This window comes from Pinus tabuliformis, chromosome Q (genome assembly GCF_031772625.1).
Source record: "Pinus tabuliformis cultivar Carrire ecotype Pingquan chromosome Q, CPIR1, whole genome shotgun sequence".
NCBI classification, from domain to species: Eukaryota; Viridiplantae; Streptophyta; class Pinopsida; order Pinales; family Pinaceae; genus Pinus; species Pinus tabuliformis.
In genome coordinates, this window is record NC_142296.1 from 1,090,366,217 (window position 1) to 1,090,387,733 (window position 21,517).

The window sequence follows — 21,517 nt, forward strand, 5'->3', positions numbered from 1 at the left end:
CATCACTATGAGTATCTAGAGATCTTTCTCGTCCAAGGTACTGAAAATATTCTTGTCACCTGACATGTGGAATGAAGCTCCACTGTCCAGGTACCACACACATCCCACCATGGATTAAACCATGCATGCAATAAGCGAGAAAAACAACTCAAACTATGAGGCCAATGCCTTACTATCAGATCCCTTCGAGGAACCTTTCTTGGATTTCTTCTATGGACAATTCGTAGCATAATGGCCCACTTCATGACAATGAAAGCATCACACTTTCGATTTGTCAAACTTCTTCCCACCATGGGAAGAACTGGATTTGGGATGGGACGCCTTCCCTTTCCCTTTCCTCGCCTTACTCGCTAAGGCTAGATTTTCCTCATCATCTTGCTTTGATGAGGATCCATCTCTGGTGCTTCTTCTTATCTTCTCCTGCATCAGATCCGACCAAAGTCATTCCCAATTTGGTAGCTTTTCTCTTCCATTAACCAAGTCTTGGTAGCTATGCCAGCTCTTAGGAAGACTGAGGTGTGCAAGACTCACCATGTCATCATCAACAGTCATGATCCCTACACTTCCAAGCTCATCCCTGTAGGTTGTGAGCTTGTTCAGATATATAGAGATCGTGTCACACTTTTCACACTTGATTTTCCAAAGCTTATCTTTCAATGCCAAATTCCTATGATCTCTGCTGTTTTGATATAGATCTTTCAATGTTTTCCACATCGAAAACAGTGTCTCCTTCCCATGGAGACTCGAGACTATGTGGTATCGAACTCCCTCCAGAAGGATTCTCCTTGCTCTAGCCACACATTCCTTCCATTCCACCAATTCAATAGCATCATTCGGCTTGGGGACTTCTTGATCAATGAAGTCCTTTAGACCGTTATCCTCTAATACTACTTCCATGCGATCCTTCCAGGCTATATAGTTCGAGCTGCCATCAAGGGCATACTCAAGTCTTAAACCGTTGAATGCCATTGGTGAAATTGAGATGTGATAAGAACTCGATTTCTATATTCAGGAACCTCAAACTTTGAACTTCTCCCTTCTTGTATACTGTTCTTCGCTTGATCACCTTTGCTATGATACCATGTAGAAATTCCCACTGTAGATCAATAGATTATGCAATATACTAAAGCAAAATACAAGATCTACTTCTACAACAAACTTTGTGGAAGCTTAATCAATTTGGGCACGATCAATTTAGAACACATATAACTGAGAATGAGAAATCAATCACAAATAACACAGAAGAATAACCCGGGGAAAGCCTCAACCTAAAAACCACGCTATCTGTATTATCATACAAGTGGAAATATCTCAGGATTAGACAAAGCTTTAGCTCTCAAGCTATCCGGCTCTCAGTACAATCCCTCACTGCTGCTCATAGACATAATAGACAACACCTGTGCCTTCCTTTAGTCCTCCAAGCCTCCTATTTACTTGTGCAGTTTCTCCTGGGTCCTCAAGCTGCCACCTATGTGCAATAATCCCTCACACACTGCTCTGACCTCTGAAATAACTGCACAAACGTGAAGGAGATAATTCCTTTTGCATGGATGAGTTTCCTATATAGGAAAATTGCTCCAACTGATAGTACACTGTCCCTTCCTTTGATCTCAACTAGGTCTCTCACTAAATCGACATGCATGAGTTATTTATGAGAGAATATTCAGTTATTTGAAGTGCAGCAGTTACATGCATGCTTGCATTAACTAACTGAACTCACAATTAGTTCAAAAAACTATTTGAACTAATTTAATTGGACTTGACTCAGTTAATTGAGCCAACTAATTACAACTCAATATTACAACTCATCCTTATCTCTTTAACTGATGGATAAATTCCTCAATTAATGGAGAAACTGTTGCATATCCCCACATAGACTTCATGTTTGATTTTATACAACTAGTTAACTCAAGATGAATTAATTAATTATTTTACAAACAACTGCTAAGATCAAATTCGAATTTTACTTCTCAATTTTAGTTCAGGGACTAACTAAAATTGGAATCTAACCCGAAATGCTATTTATAGCAATGCTATTTTTAGCACTTCCATTTTTCATTCCTTGTTGCTATGTCCAACACTGGTACCCAAACTGCTATTTATAGCAGTGCTATTTTTAGCACTTCTATTTTTAGCATTTCTTGTTGCTATTTTCAACAACGTCCATACCACGATTCATGTATCTTTTATCAGAGATTTCAGTGATGTATATGTATCTATGCTTGCTTGTAGGTTTCCCGATTACAGTTTCTGGTTCCATGCATCTACTCGTAAAGCATTTCACCCCTCACTCTTGTTCGGCCTTCATGCTTTAGGGGGCATATGTTACACATCATTTTGTCACTGTCCCTGTAATCCTGTTCCTCGATCCTGGAGGACCTCTACAGTGAACCTCATATGTTTTCTTGTCATGAAGAACATGTCTTTACATCACTCTTCATCTGCAGAACATTTCCCTCTTACATCATTTCCAGAGAATATTCCTTCAAACTCAGTTTTAAAGGCCGACACTATCCCTCAGTTTCTTCCCCGCGCCGATTTGCAGAGTTTAACAATGAGCCTAGCGTCGATCAGCACTTGTATCCATCCATTACCTGTGCCGAACCTCTTTCAGAAAGGTTTTTAAAAATGGAGTCGAAGCTTCCAGGTCTAGAAGCTTCATGAACAAAAGTCTCGTAAATGGTTAGTCGAGATAGAGCCGAGATACTATTTGGGATCCTTTCCCCTATTAAAATGGAACAAACCAAAAGGGATGAGACCTCTCCCATCATAAGAGGATCCATATCCCCTCTCTCAAGCTATAAAAACTTCTCCTATTCCAACCTCAACTAGCTAATGAAAGGGCTTGAATAATATGCAAAATCTTGATAGCCTAAACAACTCTTGATAGCCTTAGCCTTCTAGTTTGCACTTGTAAAGGGAGAATAAGTTTGCATTTTGTTTGGTTTGGAGCAAAGAGGAAGAGGCCTTGAAATTATATTGTTTGAGGTGAATCATGAGATGCTAACATTAGTGTTGGAACCCGGACACGTCGAAGGAAACCTACAATGCTAAGGTGAAGGTTGTACTTTCCTTTCTGTCATAATAATACAACCAATATTTTGTTTCCTATTTCAATCGCATATGGTATTTGGTAGCTTAAGACTCCTTAGCCTTTTTAGTAGGTTGAATCTATTGTATGCTATCATGTGTGCTTTGGTTTCTTGTCTATTTGTTTCAGATGCTTGATTGACATTAAGGAGTTGATTGTTGGAGCAAAGACACAAGGACTTCATCAAACAAGGATAAGCGATACAAGAGGTAGGATCTTATCCATTATCAATCTAAGGAAAATTATGTCAGATTGTCTTGTTTGTGGCTAGACCCTCTCCCCTGGGCTAGAGGGATTGTCTCTATTCACATAGAGAATATTCCTACTCCACAAGAAGTTGTTTCTGTTATCACCCCAAGAAACTCTCCTAGGTTGTAGCTCGGAGATGCTCAGGAACATTACAAACTCAACTCAATGTTGGAAATGGATGAATGGAAGGAATGATGCTTGTTCAAGCTAGATAACCACTCCTACTTTGCTTGACTCTAGACATGCGTGAACACCCCCAGACTACAAGGCTTTAGACCACCAATTACTCACAATTTAAGGATTGGGTGAAAATGGAGAATACTGACCACACTAGAAGATGCACATGACCCTGTGATGGCTGGCTGCAACCAGTAAAAAGGTCTGCAAATCTAATTCCCTAGTGAACAGATAGGATGACAAATCTCTGTCACTAAGAGAAAAGAAACCTGATTAACACATTTACTGATACATGCAAGATTATAACACAGAGGTGGGATGACAGCCCCTCTAATGCTAAACATCAAGAGTTTAGGAAGAATGCATATCAAGCACAACCTAGAACAGACAAGAGATGGAAAGTGAGCAATTAACAACAAAAGAAGCTTGTATTAGATTAAAATGAAGACGAGACGCTGCAAGTATCAAAGCAGTTATAGTCTCCAGAAGTTGAACCTTACATCAAAACAACAACCATCCACCCTGATTACATCTGTTTTTTGGGTATATATAGAGTTTGATTACAAAAATGTTCTGTTATTCTAGGCGTGGAGGGGTCATAATGGACCACCAACCGCTTTAACTGCCTGATGGAGTTTCTGATGCAGTCTGCTTGCTTTAGTGAACAAAATTGATCTTCTTGGATGCTCTGTTGTACTTCTCAGGTAGGTGGAGTGTCGCATAAATGAAGTTCCATAACTACTAAATGAATTTGACTGCTCGAGGCTTGTCCTTTTTCTCCTCGGCCATACGGTTTCTTGAATGTAGTTGTTGAAGATAAAATGTGCCGGGTACTGGTAGGTGATCGCCTTCGTCCTTCGGGTGCATGGCATGATCAAGGTGAGTGCACTGCATGTCAGATGTATGAGCAGGGTGGAGGAGGGACATCGGCCGTTGGATCAAACGGATGGATGGAGGAGTTCGCTCGGTGGGGACTATCGGAAAGGTGAGGTGGGAGGTGATCGTGAGCTGTCGGATCTCGGGCGGACAGATCCGATAGTTACTGGGCAGAGGAGATGCACGGGAGATAACAAGCAGGGAAGGCGGTTTTGGTGGTGAGTGGTATTTATCGCATCGCCTTTGGGGGGAAAGCGGTAATTGTACAACGGGGTGTGATCCCACTCAGAAAGTGACGCGTGACGGCAGGGAACGGGTGAAAACTGCTTTTATCACGAGTTAAAGCGCTGACAGCTCACGGGTGCGAGAGGAGCGAATGCCGTTGGATCGCGTGGTAGGTGATCGGACGGCGGGGTTTAATTGCACATGTTTTTGTCGGATGTGACAAGGAAAGGGCTTGTGAAAGCGCGCGGTCCTGTGATCACGGTCTTATGGGTTTAAACTTCGCGCTCGAGGACCTGAGGGAATATGGGTTTATACAGAGTTTTGTAGGAAAACAGAGATAGCGAGGGTTATGAGAGTATAAGTGGAGTGAAGGAGAATATGAAAGATGACTGATGCGAACCTTCTTTAAGCACAAACCGCATGGCCAGACCTGTATTTGACCCTCAAAGTGCCCAAATATGTAGCAGAGCTAACACTGGCTCCTACTGGGGATGAGATCCTCCCTGTGAGGTCTCAAGAACTTGCAGATCAATGCCTTTCCTGTGAAAAACAAATTAGCAAAATATCCTAGTGTTCCATTGGGCATGGAGTCTAATTGAGCCAATACTAAAGCTGATAAAACATATATTTACAAATTTAAGGCCAAAAGACCTTAAATCACATAATTTTTTAGAAAATGCCTATTAACTGGGCCATTAAAAACTGCTTCTCCCCCCATACTTTGCAGTAAGAAGGTATTGTTCCCTTGAATATGAGAAATGATAAAATGACCTGTCTAGAAAGCATCAAACTTCCCATGGTTGCCTTTCTTTTCTTTCAGTGCATCCCACTTCAGAACAAAATCTCCAACCTGGAAATTATCTATTTTTTTCCTTCTGTCAAAAGCTTCCTTCATCTTCTTCTGATGTGCTGCTGACTTCTCAACCAACTGTTCTTTGTTCTGATGTACCTATGCTAAATCAGTGATCCTTTTTGCCATGTCTTGTTCCTCATTATGTTCTTCTTGTAAGAACTTTGCCACAGGAAGGGTCAGCTGAATTGGGAATACAACCTCAGTGCCATATATCAACTTGAATGGAGAATTCCCTGTGGATTTCTTGATGGTCACTCTGTTAGCTCACAGTGCATATCTGAGCTTAGAATCCCAGTTCTTTTTGTTGTCTTCCAGCAGCTTTCTAATTATCCTTATCAGGCTTTTGTTGGAAGATTTTGCTAAGCCATTGCCTTGAGGGTAGTATGAGGTGGAATGAACTAGCTTAATGCCCATTGAGTCACACATGTCCACCAATTCTCTTGCCCTGAAAGCTGCTGCATTGTCTGTAACCAGTTTATGTGGGCAACCAAACCTGGTGAAGATATTCTCTATTAAGAACTTCATGACCACCTTATGATCAGCCTTCCTGGTAGGGACTGCTTCAATCCACTTGGTGAAATAATCAGTGGCTACTAAGATCCATCTGTGTTGGCCACTGGAATGTGGATTGATTTCTCCAATGAAATCCAAGCCCCACTGCTGAAAAGGACCATTGGCATGTATTGGTTTCAAGGGAAGGGACATCAATTGCTTCTTTCTTTCAAATCTTTGGCACCTGTCACAAGATTTAACAAATGAAAAGACATTAGAAAACAAGGTGGGCCAATAATACCCAGCTCTGAGAATTTTGTGGGATGTAGTTTTCCAATAATGATGCCCTCCACATATGCTGGAATGAAACTACTGCATGACCTCCATTGATTGTTCTTTGTCCAGACATCTCAGAAGAATTCCAGAGGAGTCCCTCCAATAGAGCAGATTTTCATGGATGCAATATTTTGCTGCCCTGAGTTTAACCGTTCTGGCTTGGCTTGAACTAAGGCCTGGAGGGATTTCTAGCTTCAACAAAAATTTAGCTATTGCAGAGTACCAATCACAAGAAGCTAGATTTTCTGCTAATGACTGTCCTTCCCCTGGTTCAGCTGCTTCTTCCTCTGTTTGACCATTTTCTGCAATTGTGTTTATGAGATTTATGTCCAATGTTCTACAATTTTCTTTAGCCAATAACTTGGCAAGGCCCTGACCTCTGACAAGTTTGGTGGGCTTCAATTCTATGTTAAATTCAATTAACTTTGTAATCCATTTAGCTCTTCTTCCATCAGCATAAGGCTGTGTTAAGACATCTTTTATTGAAGCAGAGGGTACATATGCAATTATCTTGGAATGCAGAATATAAACTCTAAAAGATTTCAAAGACTTGATAAGAGCATATGCCTATTTCTCCATAATATCATACCTCAGCTCAACATCCCTTAGGGTTTTGCTGAAAAAAACCACTAGATGCTCTGAGCCTTCTTCATCTGCTTGCAATAAAATTGTTGCAAGGGTGTCTTTAGAGGCAAATGAAAATATATGGAACTCCTGGCTGTAATCTAGACTTATTAAAGTGGGAGCCTCCATAATAGCTTTCTTAATGGACTCAAAAGATCTTCTTGCTATATCAGTCCATTTGATCTCCGACCCCTTTCTCAACATGGAGGTAATGTGCTTTACGAGTTCTGCAAAATTTGGGATAAACCTCCTCACAAAATTTATTTTTCCCAAAAAGGACTGGATGTCTTTCTTTGATCTCGGGATAGACAAGGTCTGTATTTCTCTTACTCTTTCTGGGTCAATTTTGACACCTACAGCAGAAACAACATGTCCTAACAGCTTGCCCTCCTCTAAAGAAAACTGTGACTTTTTAGGATTGACTGAAATCCCAAACCTTCTGCACTTCAAGAACACTTTCTTTAAATGCTGCAAATGGTCATGATGGCTACTGGAGTATACTGTTATATCATCAAGGTAAATAAGGACAAACTTGTCCTTCTCCCCCACAAATGCTATATCCATAGCTCTCTGAAAGGTGGCTCCAACATTCATCAATCCAAAAGGCATCTTAGAATACATAAAAGTGCCCCAAGGAGTGGTGAATGCAGTCTTCTCTTGATCATTTGGATGTACAACAACCTGATTAAACCCTGAAAATTCATCCATGAAAGACATCATTTTGGCTCCTGAGGCTTTCTGCAACAAATGCTCCATCTTGGGCAGAGGATAGTTGTCTTTCTTGGAGCATTTTTTTAAGTTTCTGAAATCAACACAGAGTCTGATTTCTCCACTTTTCTTCCTCACTACCACTAAGTTGGCTACCCATTTGGAATATCTAAGAGGGACTATGATTTTGGTAGCCAGTAACTTCTTTATTTCCTTTTCAATTAGAGGAAGGAGCAAAGGATTTATGGGTCTCAGCTTCTGCTTAAAAGGGATGGTGTCTTTCTCTAAAGGGATTTTATGCTGGATAATATTTTTGTCATACATTTTCAGGTCACTATATTCCCAGGCAAAGACATCAACAAATTGCTTCATTAAATTGCAGTATTCAGTACTATGGGCAGCAGACAAATGAGTGGACAGATTTATGTATCTGGGTTGATGTGGACTCCCTATATTATGTTTACAGACTGCAGATTGGTCCTCTTTTTGGGCAGCCTTATAAGGCACATCATTTTTGTCGAACAGTCTCTCTAGCGGAATTAGACCCTTAGGTATATGATTGTTGGGCAGTTGGATAATGCTATCTTTGCCAATTTTGTTTCTATGCTGGGATTGGGGACCTTCTTCCAAGGCTTCATTTACTTGGTCAATTTGCATTTCAGAAAATTCATCAATGACTTGCAGAAACCTATTTACTTCATCATCATCTTCAAAAACTTTCTAATGCTGGACATTATCAGGCAAGGATGGTCTATATTTCATTTGGACTTCATAAACTAGTATGGGAGGCATGGGAGGGATAAACATGCTAGCAGACATGACAAGGGAATCAACAAGCTAATTTTTGGCTCTAGGGACATATGAGATACAAAAATTATCAAAGGAATCTTTGAGTCTCCATACCTCATCTTTGTATGCTTTCAGCGTTGGGTTCTTTGCTTGGAATGTTCTGTTTACTTGCTGAATGATAAGGTCAGCATCGCCAAACACCTTTATGTTTCTGATTCCTCTGTCTTTAGCTGCATTAAGGCCCAATAACAGAGCCTCATATTCTGCTATATTTTTTGTGACTTGGAAAACCAACTTAAAAGACAGATGTGTGCTTTCTTATTTTGGAGATATCAGCTCCACTCCTGCTCCTGCAGTCTCCCTGGAGCATGCTCCATCAAAGAACATCTCCCAAACTTGACTTCCTTGCTCTTCCTCGGCCTGATTTGTTGGTTTCTTAAGCTGCATTGAGGCCTTCTGGGATTCCTCAATTTGGAGAATACAAGCTCCAAAGTCGGTGACAACAGCATATATGGGATGATTAGAAGGATTCTTCTCATCACTGATGATGTAGGCCAGTTGTGCTTCTTTGTACAATCTCTTGCTTTCCCCTCCAAAGATTGGGACAATGAGATAAGATAAATCATTCTGTAATGTCCCACCTAGTCTCTTAATCCATCCCCTAGACAACAACATGCCAAACTTGGGAGGGTTATCTGCTACCACAATATCCATCATCATACTCTTCATGGGAAATTGAGCTAGGGTGATGGCCAGGTCTTTGATCAACCCCAGACATTTCACCTTTATTGAATCAAATGAGAATAAATCATGATAGGGTCTGGTGATGTCAAGGCCTAACTCTTCCATGACAGCTTTAGGCATCAGATTGTGGCTGGCCCCTGTGTCTAGCAGGCAATTGTGGAGGATTTTGTCATGAATGGTCAAGAAGACATAAAATGATGGAGAATTATTATCAACAGGTTTGATCATAGGGCTAAGCACAACTGCAGGTTTATCATCTTGCAAATTGACATAGTCAGTGGAGGTTTGTGTGGCTTTTAGCTCAAGAGCATCAAGGATAGGCTTTCTAAAAACTTCACTCTTTACAAGTTCTAATAGAGGCACAAATATTTTTAACTTCTAGACTTCTGATTCAAAGCTGAAAGGGGAAGGGTACTTATCAGGACCTCTTACCTCTTGAGATGGTGCTTTGAGGATGACTGGATCAGATTCTGGCTTCTTCTGTCTGATATTCTGTTGCTCTGTTTGGACATCAACTCTTTGGGCAGGGTTCTCCTTGACATTATTTGCTTTTGACCTCAGATTATATCTTTGCTATTCACCAGTCTGCAAAATAGCCTCTCTGTCCCACTCTTGACTGATTTGGTCCTGTAGTAATGATTCTTCATATGCAGCCAATGTCAAAAAGGTAGCACTACCTTTATCTTCCATGCAATGAATTTCATCCTCTTCTTCAAACTGTTCTTCCTCCATGACTACATTTTGAAAAGGAGCCTTAACTTTTTGTTCTTCATTTGCTTCTTTACCCCTTTGAATGATTTGTAATTGTTCATTTGCTCTTCTGAATGGATTTGGATTTCTTGGAGCAAATGTGTTTTGAAACCTTGTTTTCCCAGAACTCTGCTCAACTTTCAGCTTAGATATCTCAGCAGCCAATGACTCTATCATCTTAGTCATTTTATCTAACTTAGGTTCTGAAGATGAAGCAGAGGAAGAAGAAGCCTCACCTCTTTGCCTTCTTCTATCAACATGACTTTTAAGCTTTTCTGCAGCCATAATATTTGATTCCACCTCTAGTGCTGCATCTTGCATATCAGCTAGAGTGGCACATCTTCTTTCTCTCAAAAGCAGGTAGAAATCAGAGTCAAAAGCATTGGCATAAGTGAGTTTGGCAGAGGTGGGGGTAGGCTTTACTTCAGTTGGTATCTTACTATACATACGGTTAAATCTTTGATTAAAATTAGGCAATGATTCCCCATTCTCCCTCTTTAGGTTTCCAAACTCTGTATGGTGGTAGAGCAGGTCTTTCTATCTCCCCATTGCTTCAGGAATGCATCATCCAATGCCTCAATGTTTGTTATGGACCTATGCGGCAATTCTCTGAACCACTTCCTAGCCTCTCCATCAAGGCTCTGGATAAACACTCTCATCCACACATCATATTCACTGATATCTAATTTATCAGCATGACTATAAAAAGACTCAAGGTGTTCTTCGGCTATTACTCCCTCTGTACCAGTGAACTTGGGCATATATTTTTGATATTCTCCTGCAAGCATAACATTCAAAGGAACAGGCAAGACCAAGGGTCCATACCTAGCAACTATAATTATTTCCATCTTCGTGGGGGCTTGCTAACCTGCCATGACTGGGATAGGTGGAAGGCTACTGGTAGATTGATGGTAGGAAGTAATGAACTAGATGACAGACACAAAGGAATATGATGAACTGTATGGGAGGATTTCTTTGGACTGAGATCCAAAGGGGAACTGACTAAACAAGGATCTGTATGAATCTCTGAAGGTATTTCTTTACTAACAGTGCTAGGCTCTAAATCTTCAAACTGTATATCCTCAGCTATAACCTTCTCCTTCAAAGATACATAAGATTTCTTGGGCTTACCTGATCCTGATGCTCCTTTCTGTGATGTTTTATTCTGCTTAGCAATCTTCTTAGGGTTAGGCACTGGGTTAGCTAGTGATTTCTGAGGATTTCTCTGGGTATGCCTCATAAGCTGAGCTAGGACTGAAATGTGGAGTCGCCACCAGGTAGGTCCTCCAGTATAGTCGCTAGATAGATGATTACAACTAGAAATGTGTCCAGACTTTGTCTATCATCAAAGCATGGAACTGTGTCGTTCTCTCAGGGAAGCTGAGCTTCAATCTCCTCTCCTCGACAACGGCGCTAATCAATGTTATCACCCCAAGTAACTCTCCTAGGTTGTAGCTCGGAGATGCTCGGGAACATTACAAACTCAACTCAATGATGGAAATGAATGAATGGAAGGAATGATGCTTGTTCAAGCCAGATAACCACTCCTACTTTGCTTGACTCCAGACATGCGTGAACACCCCCAGACTACAAGGCTTTAGACCACCAATTATTCACAGTTTAAGGATTGGGTGAATATGGAGAATACTGACCACACCAACAGATGCATAGGACCATGTGATGGCTGGCTGCAACCGGTAAAAAGGTCTGCAAATATAATTCCCTAGTGAACAGACAGGATGACAACTCTCTGTCACTAAGAGAAAAGAAACCTGATTAACACATTTACTGATACATGCAAGATTATAACACAGAGGTGGGATGACAGCCCCTCTAATGCTAAACATCAAGAGTTCAGGAAGAATGCATATCAAGCACAACCTAGAACAGACAAGATATGGAAAGTGAACAATTAACAACAAAAGAAGCTTGTATTAGCTAAAAATGAAGACGAGACGCTGCAAGTATCAAAGCAGTTACAGTCTCCAGAAGTTGAACCTTACATCAAAACAACAACCATCCACCCTGATTACATCTGTTTTTTGGGTATATATAGAGTTTGATTACAAAAATGTTCTGCTATTCTAGGCGTGGAGGGGTCATAATGGATCACCAACCGCTTTAACTGCCTGATGGAGTTTCTGATGCAATCTGCTTGCTTTAGTGAACAAAATAGATCTTCTTGGATGCTCTGTTGTACTTCTAGAGTAGGTGGAGTGTCACATGGATGAAGTTCCATAACTCCTAAATGCATTTAACTGCTCGAGGCTTGTCCTTTTTCTCCTCGTCCATACTGTTTCTTGAATGCAATTGTTGAAGATAAAATGTGCCGGGTACTGGTAGGTGATCGACTTCGTCCTTTGGGTGCATGGCATGATCAAGGTGAGTGGACTGCATGGTGGATGTACGAGCAGGGTGGAGGAGGGACATCAGCCGTTGGATCAAACGGATGGATGGCGGAGATCGCTCGACGGGGACTATCGGGAAGGCGAGGTGGGAGGCGATTGTGAGCCGTCAGATCTCGGGCGGATAGATCCGACAGTTATCGGGCGGAGGAGATGCATGGGAGATAACGAGCGGGGAGGGCGGTTTTGGTAGTGAGCGATATTTATCGCACCGCCTTTGGGGGGAAAGCAGTAATCATACAACAGGGTGTGATCCCACTCAGAAAGTGACACGTGGCAGCGGGGAATGGGTGAAAACCGCTTTTATCGCGAGTTAAAGCGCAGGCAGCTCGCGGGTGAGGGAGGAGTGAATGCTGTTGGATCGCACGGTAGGTGATTGGACGACGAGGTTTAATTGCACATGTTTTCATCGAATGTGATGGGGAAAGGGCTTGTGAAAGTGCGCAGTCCTATGATCACGGTCTTATGGGTTTAAACTTCGTGCCCGGGGACCTGAGGGAATATGGGTTTATACAGAGTTTTGGAGGAAAACAGAGATAGTGGGGGTTATGAGAGTATAAGCGGAGTGAAGGAGAATATGAAAGATGACTGATGTGAACCTTCTTTAAGCACAAACCGCATGGCCAGACCTATATTTGACCCTCAAAGTGCCCAAATATGTAGCAGAGCTAACAGTTTCTTCCATCCTTGCTTCCACTATTGCATCCATTTGTACTTCTAGTTTTTCTCCTAGTTGTGCTTGTTTTACTTCTGGCATGGCATCAAAAATAGCTTCTTTTTTGGCTTCCTAATTAACGACAAGTTATGTTTCGAAAATAATGTCAAGTCTTTCTTCTAATATGGCATCGCTTGTTGCATATAGCTTTGTTTCCATTATGGAATCTTCTTTAGCTTGTAATATGGCTTCCATTATAGTGTCTTTTGTTGTTTCTAATATTGCTTCTATTATTTCTTCTTGGTTTTCTACCTAAATTTACGAATGCCAAGTTTGGATTATAATATTATTTCTATTGTTACTTCTTTGTTTCTCACCTAAATTGCTTCTATTATTTCTTCTCAAGAACACCAAGTTTTTCTTCCATAATTACTTCTTTTCTGGCTACCTGAATTGCTTTTTTTTTTTGTTTCTTAAGTGATGTCTAGTGGAGCTTCCAGTATTACTTCCATTATTACTTCTTGGTTTGCTACCTAAATTTCTTTTCTTTTTTTTGGTTCGTAGGTAAAACAAATTTTTTCTTCCAAAATTTCTTCTGGTGTGCTTCTAGTTTGGCTTCCATTCTTTCTTCCTTTTTTTTCTTCCAGAATTGCTTCCCCGCTAGCCTCATTGTTTGCTTCCAGTTTAGCACCTGGATTTGCTTCTTTTCTAGGTCCGGGGTTTTCTTCCTTTCAGTGTTAGGATTTGCTTCTAAATTAGCCTCCAATTTTTCTTCCTATCAAGCAACCAATTTAGCTTCCTATTTAGAGCCATATATAGCTACAAGTATGGCTTCCAATTTAATGTCGAATTTTGCTTCCATTTTACAACCACATTCTGCTTCCATTTTAACAACTCATGATGCTTCCTTTATAGCTTCCATTTATAAATTTAATTTTTTTTTATTTCAATTAAATTATTTATTTCATATCTCTTAAATAACTTATATGATTATATAGTAAGTCATATTGCATTTGAAATATTTTATAGGATACCACTTATAAAGAATTTTTAGAGAAATGTACACCCATACAAAATAGCAACATTTTTTTAACTATAACCAATATTTTTATATTATTAATAAATAAAATTGCTGGTCATGACTAGCTACACATAATGCAAGCCCAAATTCACATCATAGAGATTTCTAGAGTAGAGCTCTTTCAGGTTTCTTATAGTTATAGACCACACCACAACATTGGAATAAAATAACAAGATAATTTTTTTTAACTATAACCTGTATTTTTATATTATTAATAAACAAAGTTGTTGGTCTGTGACCAACTACACATAATTTAGGCTTATATAATACATGTCCAAATGATATAAGTCAAAATGATACATGTCAAAATGATAAAACTCAATATGGTACTGCAGGTGAAAATGATACATATGATAATAAACATGAAAAGAGGCATCATAATGATTTATCAACAATGATCCATGATGGAGTCTATATGATCAATGTCACTGACTACTACCAACAGATTTCTCATCATCATCATCATGTCTATCATGATCATCAACATAATGATCATCATCACTATCATCATCGTTGTGGTCTACATCGTTGTCCTCTCCATCTACTTCATTGTCTTTGTCTCAAATGTCTGAACCAGACCCAACATAATTTGGATCTATTTTAGGATCAACTAGATCTTCTGGAAGGCACGTGTTCTGCAAAACAAAAACAATCAAAATGAAAAGTTATTATTTATTTCATGCAATATTTAATATTTATGTTATATTTCTAATATTACAACATATGAAACAAAACCGTAATCATATTAAATCATATCAAAGTGCACATATATACCATAATACAATTTCAATTAAGTTACAACTAAGATGTCATTCCAGTGATCTAAAATAGGCAACAATTCTAATAAACACTAGTAAATTATGGAATAGCGCCATAACTTTCTGTTGACTAGCTTGTGTGTAGTGTAGTGTATCGGCCCATGCTAGGAAGGAAGAGCCCTCCTTCTTAGTAGGGAACATTGGTTAGGAAGGTACTGTAGTTCTTTGCTTTATTTCCTTTCATTTATAATTCATGTGTGATTGTTGTTACTTTTATTATTAGTCTTGTTGATGCTTTAATGATTGCATAATCCTGACTTATGTATTGTGTAACAACACAGGTCCTAGATCAGTCCCTTTGTTAGTGTGATAGATATTTAATTCCCATTACAGTTTGATGGAGTTTTCATCTAATTTAAGTGTGTTTTTTAACATTTATTGAGAAAATGGTTTCTAGGAGTGCTCTTCTTTTTTGAAGAAGAGTGACAGTGTGATAGAGTGGCTTATTCTGCACTGTGTGTTTATTTCTTGAGAGAGTGAACAAGGCTTGAGATAACAAATAGAGTTTTGAATTGCTGAGAGTGTGATTACAATGATTGAGTTTGAGCTTCATTAACACTAGTCATCATTTTCCCTTGCATAAATTTTGCATAATAGCCTTGCAATAAAAAAACCTACCCAGATTGGAAATTAATATGAAGAGTTGGAACTATTGCATTGAATTAAATGGACAATTGTTCTACCGAACAACAAGCTGAAGAAAAACCTATGCACAACTTTCACATAATGCAAGTAAAAGAAAAACTTGAAATGTTGTATGAAATATGAAGGAAAATTATTTAAGGTTCAAAGTAAACATATAATAATTAAAAGTGTGTAAAATAATTAAATAAATAGTCTACAATTTGAATCAATCAGATTGACCAATAAATGAAGTATGAGCATGCATTGTAGTGAAGAAAGAAAATTTTAGCTTATTTCACAAAAATGCATGCCTAACTCTCATTTCAAGGCCAAATTGAATGATTCAACTTAGAGAGTACTTTTTACTCATAATTAACATTAATGTTTCACATAGAAATTTATGTTGTGCAAGAATATGCCAAATTGGATCGATTTTGTAGGGTTAAAGTCAAGGCTTGTGTGCCTTAAATAAAAGCACACTAGGACTGTGCAATAACGATCATTCCAACCTAAATATAATACCATTTTATTCAACATAGCATAGTCATTTTCATAAAGGAAATGTTATACACTAAAATCCAAGTTTTTCAAAATAACAATTGATCATGTCTAGCAATGATCACAGTTGGAACAAATATGCACTCCTCGGCTTAACGAATTACAATCTTGGTAATGAAATTTGAAATGAGACATTATTGGAAAATTACTAACCTTGGGATATAACCTTAGATCATGTCTGACAAATATCTTACATAACTATGCTTCCCACTTCTACACAACTTTCACATAAGGCAAGTCGAAGCAAAACTTATAATGTTGTATGAAATTTGAAGTATAAATATTTAAGCTCAAAGTAAAGATATAACAATGAAAAATTATGTAAAATCATTAAATAAACATTCTACAATTTGAATCAACAAGATTTGCCAATAAATGAAGCATGGGTGTGCATTTTAGTGAAGCAAGTTAGTTTTTGCCTGCTTCAAAAAAATGCACACCCAACCTTTATTTCAAGGCCAAATTGAATGATTCAACTTAGAGAGTACTTTTTTAATCATAATTAACATTAATTTTTCACATAGAATTTTTTATTGTGAAAAAAATGCCAAATTGGATCATTTTGTAGAGTAAAGTCAAGGTTTGTATGCCTCAAATAAATGCACACCAAGACATGCACTTAACTTACTATGAAATAATGATCATTCCAACCTAAATATAAAACCATTTTATTCAACATATTATAGTAATTTTCATAAAGTAAATGTTATACATTGAAATCCAACTCCGTTGAAATAGCAAGTGATCATATCTAACAATGATCACAATCGGAACAATTATGTACTCCCAAGACAAACCAATTACACTCTTGGAAATGAAATTTCAAATGGGACATGATTGGACAATTCATAACCTTATGATATGACTTTGCATAATGTCTGACAAATATCCTACATAGCTATGTTTCCCACTTATACACAACTTTTACACAAGGCAAGTCAAAGAAAAACTTATAATGTTAAATGAAATTTGAAGTATAAATAATTACGCCGTAAGGCTTTCCCCTCTGAAATCAACACACCCAACTACTACCGTGTGTGATTATGGACCATCGATTATCTATGTTAGACGATAGAAGCATCTTCTACCATCAGATTAATAGCTAAAAACAGTTACTAACTCCCAGCAACTATACAACGAAGATGGATACCTCCACGTGGTTACTAACTCCCCAGCAATTGCACGACGAAGATTGATACTCCACGCGGTTAATAACTCCCCAGCAATTGCGCGGCGAAGATCGATACGGTTACATGGAGGCTCCTTCTGCTCTGTATCGACTCTTCCACGCCTCTTTCTCAACAGCCCCACGTTCCTCGCAGTTTCTCCCACCAACACTAATAATAGATATTCCAGAACGAACGGTTTGGAACGACTACACGTGTCCCTTTACGAACGGACCATCTTACCCTTGCTGCCATTTAAATATGGCGACACGCCTCTTCTTCTTCATTGCATTTTACAGTATTGGCTGATTTTCCGAACGCGATCGCTGTGCTCTCTTCCGTTTGATTTCCTTCAGGTATCAGTTTTCTCTATCTTTTTCGTCTTTCATGCAGTCGACCATTCTGTCTATCTTTGATCTTTGTTTTGAATCCTTTCCCTGTTGTCTTCCGCTTTTTCTTCCAGATTTTAGACATATAGATGTTGTCAGGTTATGCTCTTTCTGTTAACTTGTCTTTGTATCCCACGAGGATTCATTTTTCTCTCTTGTTTTTGGTTTTAAATTATTTAACTTGCTCGAGATCTGTAAAAGATGATTTCGGCTACGAGTGTAGATTGCGAAATTCGGGAGCTTTTTTGGCTTATTTACGCCTTTAAATGTTAATCAGGGTTTCTAATTATGCTCCGTGATTACGCAGGTTGTGTATTGTGTTGATTTCGTTTAAAGATGCAGATATTCGTGAAGACCTTGACTGGTAAGACCATAACCCTTGAGGTAGAGATCCCATGAGGATTCATTTTGCTCTCTTGTTTTTGGTTTTAAATTATTTAACTTGCTTGAGATCTGTAAAAGATGATTTCGGGTACGAGTGTAGATTGCGAAATTCGGGAGTTTTTTTGGCTTATTTACGCCTTTAAATGTTAATCAGGGTTTCTAATTATGCTCCGTGATTACGCAGGTTGTGTATTGTGTTGATTTCGTTTAAAGATGCAGATATTCGTGAAGACCTTGACCGGTAAGACCATAACCCTTGAGGTGGAGAGCTCTGATACCATCGACAATGTAAAGGCCAAGATTCAGGACAAAGAGGGAATTCCACCAGACCAGCAGCGTCTCATCTTTGCCGGTAAGCAGTTGGAAGATGGACGCACTCTCGCCGACTACAACATCCAGAAGGAATCCACTCTTCACCTTGTCCTCCGTCTTAGAGGTGGGATGCAGATCTTTGTCAAGACCCTGACCGGGAAGACAATTACCCTGGAAGTTGAGAGTTCTGACACAATTGACAATGTCAAGGCCAAGATCCAAGACAAGGAGGGGATTCCACCGGATCAGCAGAGGTTGATCTTTGCTGGAAAGCAACTTGAGGACGGACGCACTCTTGCCGATTACAACATCCAGAAGGAGTCGACTCTTCACCTTGTCCTCCGGCTCAGAGGCGGGATGCAAATCTTTGTGAAAACCCTGACCGGCAAGACCATCACGCTGGAAGTTGAGAGCTCCGACACTATTGATAATGTGAAGGCCAAGATTCAGGACAAGGAAGGGATTCCCCCGGATCAGCAGAGATTGATCTTTGCTGGGAAGCAACTTGAAGATGGGAGGACTCTGGCGGATTACAACATTCAGAAGGAGTCAACCCTGCATCTTGTCCTTCGGCTCCGTGGTGGTATGCAGATATTTGTGAAGACGTTGACAGGCAAGACGATCACACTGGAGGTTGAGAGCTCCGATACGATTGATAACGTAAAAGCGAAAATTCAGGACAAGGAAGGGATTCCTCCTGATCAGCAGAGGCTCATATTTGCTGGTAAACAGCTGGAGGATGGGCGAACTCTGGCCGACTATAACATCCAGAAGGAGTCTACACTTCACCTTGTTTTGCGTCTGCGTGGTGGGTGTCGAAATTCTCGACATATATTTTAATGAATAGGGTCTAAACGCGCATTTCATTGAATTCTTAGCTAGCTGGCAATTAAATACACTGTCAAATATGTTCTACTGGTTATTTTTAGTATGTTGTTATGTGGCACTCTTATGAAGAGAACTTTCAATAAAAATTAAAGCTTTGCAGGTTAATTTTATGATGGTTTGTGATGTGTTCATGAACTATTGCTCTGGAACTCGTTTTCCAAAAATAATATTATGATATTATATATCTTAGATATATTTTCCAGTGGTTTTATTAGAAAATTTTAAAGTTATATGTTGTAAATAATTAATTAATTTTTTTGAAGGGTTAAAAATGATGAAAAGGAATAGAATGATAAAACAGAGATATTTTAGAACGTTGATATCATTGAAAACTCTGTTTATGATTTTAAACTTCATCGAATGTGAGAGGACATGGCACCTAACCTTTTTTAAAGGTTAAAAATATGAAAACCGAAACGGATTCCAACTTGACCCGTTCCTTATTCAAGAGATTGAAGCTCCCATCAAAAACTTTATTTAGGAATTTGATATCCTCGAAACCTTTGCTAGTTACTATTTTCTAACTTCCCGGAATGTGGGAGGACATAGCTTTCTTGTGAATAGGGATTCATAAATGCGAACAAAGGATTAGTCTGTCAAAATGTGAGTAGACTTTGTTATTCAAGATAGTGTGTCAAAATGTGAGTAGAGTTTGTTATTCAAGATAATGTGTCAAAATGTGAATTGAGTTTTTTTTTCAAGATAATGTGTCAAAATGTGAGTAGAGTTTTTTTTCAAGATAATGTGGGAGGACATAGCTTTCTTGTGAATAGGGATTCATAAATGCAAACCAAGGATTAGTATCAAAATGTGAGTAGAGTTTTTTATTCAAGATAATGTGTTGATTAGTATCAAAATGTGAGTAGAGTTTGTTATTCAAGATAATGTGTCAAAACGTGAGTAGAGTTTGTTATTCAAGATAATGTGGGAGGACATAGCTTTCTTGTGAATAGGGATTCATAAATGGGAACCAAGCATTAGTTTCATAAAATGTGAGTAGAGTTTGTTATTCAAGATATAAATGGATGTAGATAAATCACCACTCAAGTGGATAAAAATGAAATTTTAAGTGAATGTTAAAGCTGAACCCTTTATATATTTAAATTTGGAGTTGTTGGAAAATAATTGTTGAGTATATATTAGTGTTTTTAAAAAAAATTAGAGGTGATTTGTATTGAAAAATGAATTTGTTACCATTTAGTTTCAATTTAGACAATTTTTTTGGCTTTAAGCAGTAATATTGTTAACATGAATCAATGACAATAGGAGTGGCATCAAACTCTTAAAATTTTACTATCTTGTTATGAAATTTGCACTAATTTTATAGCCTAAAGCTATTTATTTGTACTATTGGTTTGGATTGATGGTGAATGGGTGTTATGTCAAGGCACTTTATGTGAAAAAAATTCCAGTTCAAAACCCCCATGGGTGTTCACCCCACAATAAAAAGGTGGAAGTATGACATTAACCCTGTGTATTAGCTTACTTTTCCTTTGTTAAGTCTCTTGTTTCTCATTTGAGTATGTTGCCTCTTTTGATGGCATTTCTTTTCTTTTCTTACCAAGATTCGTATTTCTCTCTTAAGTTGCCATTTTTCTTCAGGCACCTTCTTTATAATGGCTTTCAATTTTTTATTCCCATCCTTAATATGGTTATTCTAGATTTCCAATTCTTGAATCATTTTCTTCAATCGTTTTATCTTGATTTTTAAATTCTTCTTCTCTTTTATAATTCTTGTTCTAGTGGGTTTTCCATTAGAAAATCTTCAACAAGAAACTCGAGAAAATCTTGAACAAGTTTATTTGCAATAGGCTTATTTGCAACAAACTCATCTGTAATAGGATCATCTGTAATAGGCCTTGATACAAAATTGTCCTCAAATTTGAAATTGCAGAATTTATTGATTCTATAACATGGTCTATGGTCTTTGTTGGTAAACACTTTATAAGACTTCATTGTTTTTACTCATGTTTGAAGTGTAAGACTTTTTAAAGTGTTTTACCAAGTTTTTGATAAATATATCATCATCACATAGGCTCTGATACAAAATTGTCCTCAAATTCTGAAATTGCGGAATTTATTGATTCTATAACATGGTCTTTGTTGGTAAACACTTTATAAGACTTCGTTGTTTTTACTCGTGTTTGAAGTGTAAGACTTTTTAAAGTGTTTTACCAAGCTTTTGATAAATATATCATCATCACTTTGTTCTTCCTCTAAGTCTTCCACCTCAATATTGTTCCCAAGTGAATTAGGGTTGCTTTTTAACAATAGGATTGCTCTTTTTTTGCTTCATTTTCTTCTCTTTTGTTGTCGTTTTTCC

The 21,517-nt window shown here is 38.4% G+C and overlaps 1 protein-coding gene across 1 annotated transcript; it reads left to right on the forward strand.

Annotated features, from left to right (window-relative positions):
- The first annotated feature begins 18,154 nt into the window (after positions 1–18,154).
- On the forward strand, positions 18,155–19,180 carry LOC149223316 (polyubiquitin-like). Its single transcript, XM_089385806.1, has one exon. It carries the CDS (start codon positions 18,208–18,210, stop codon positions 19,144–19,146), a length of 939 nt encoding a protein of 312 aa, XP_089241932.1. The 5' UTR covers positions 18,155–18,207; the 3' UTR covers positions 19,147–19,180.
- The last annotated feature ends 2,337 nt before the right edge of the window (positions 19,181–21,517 follow it).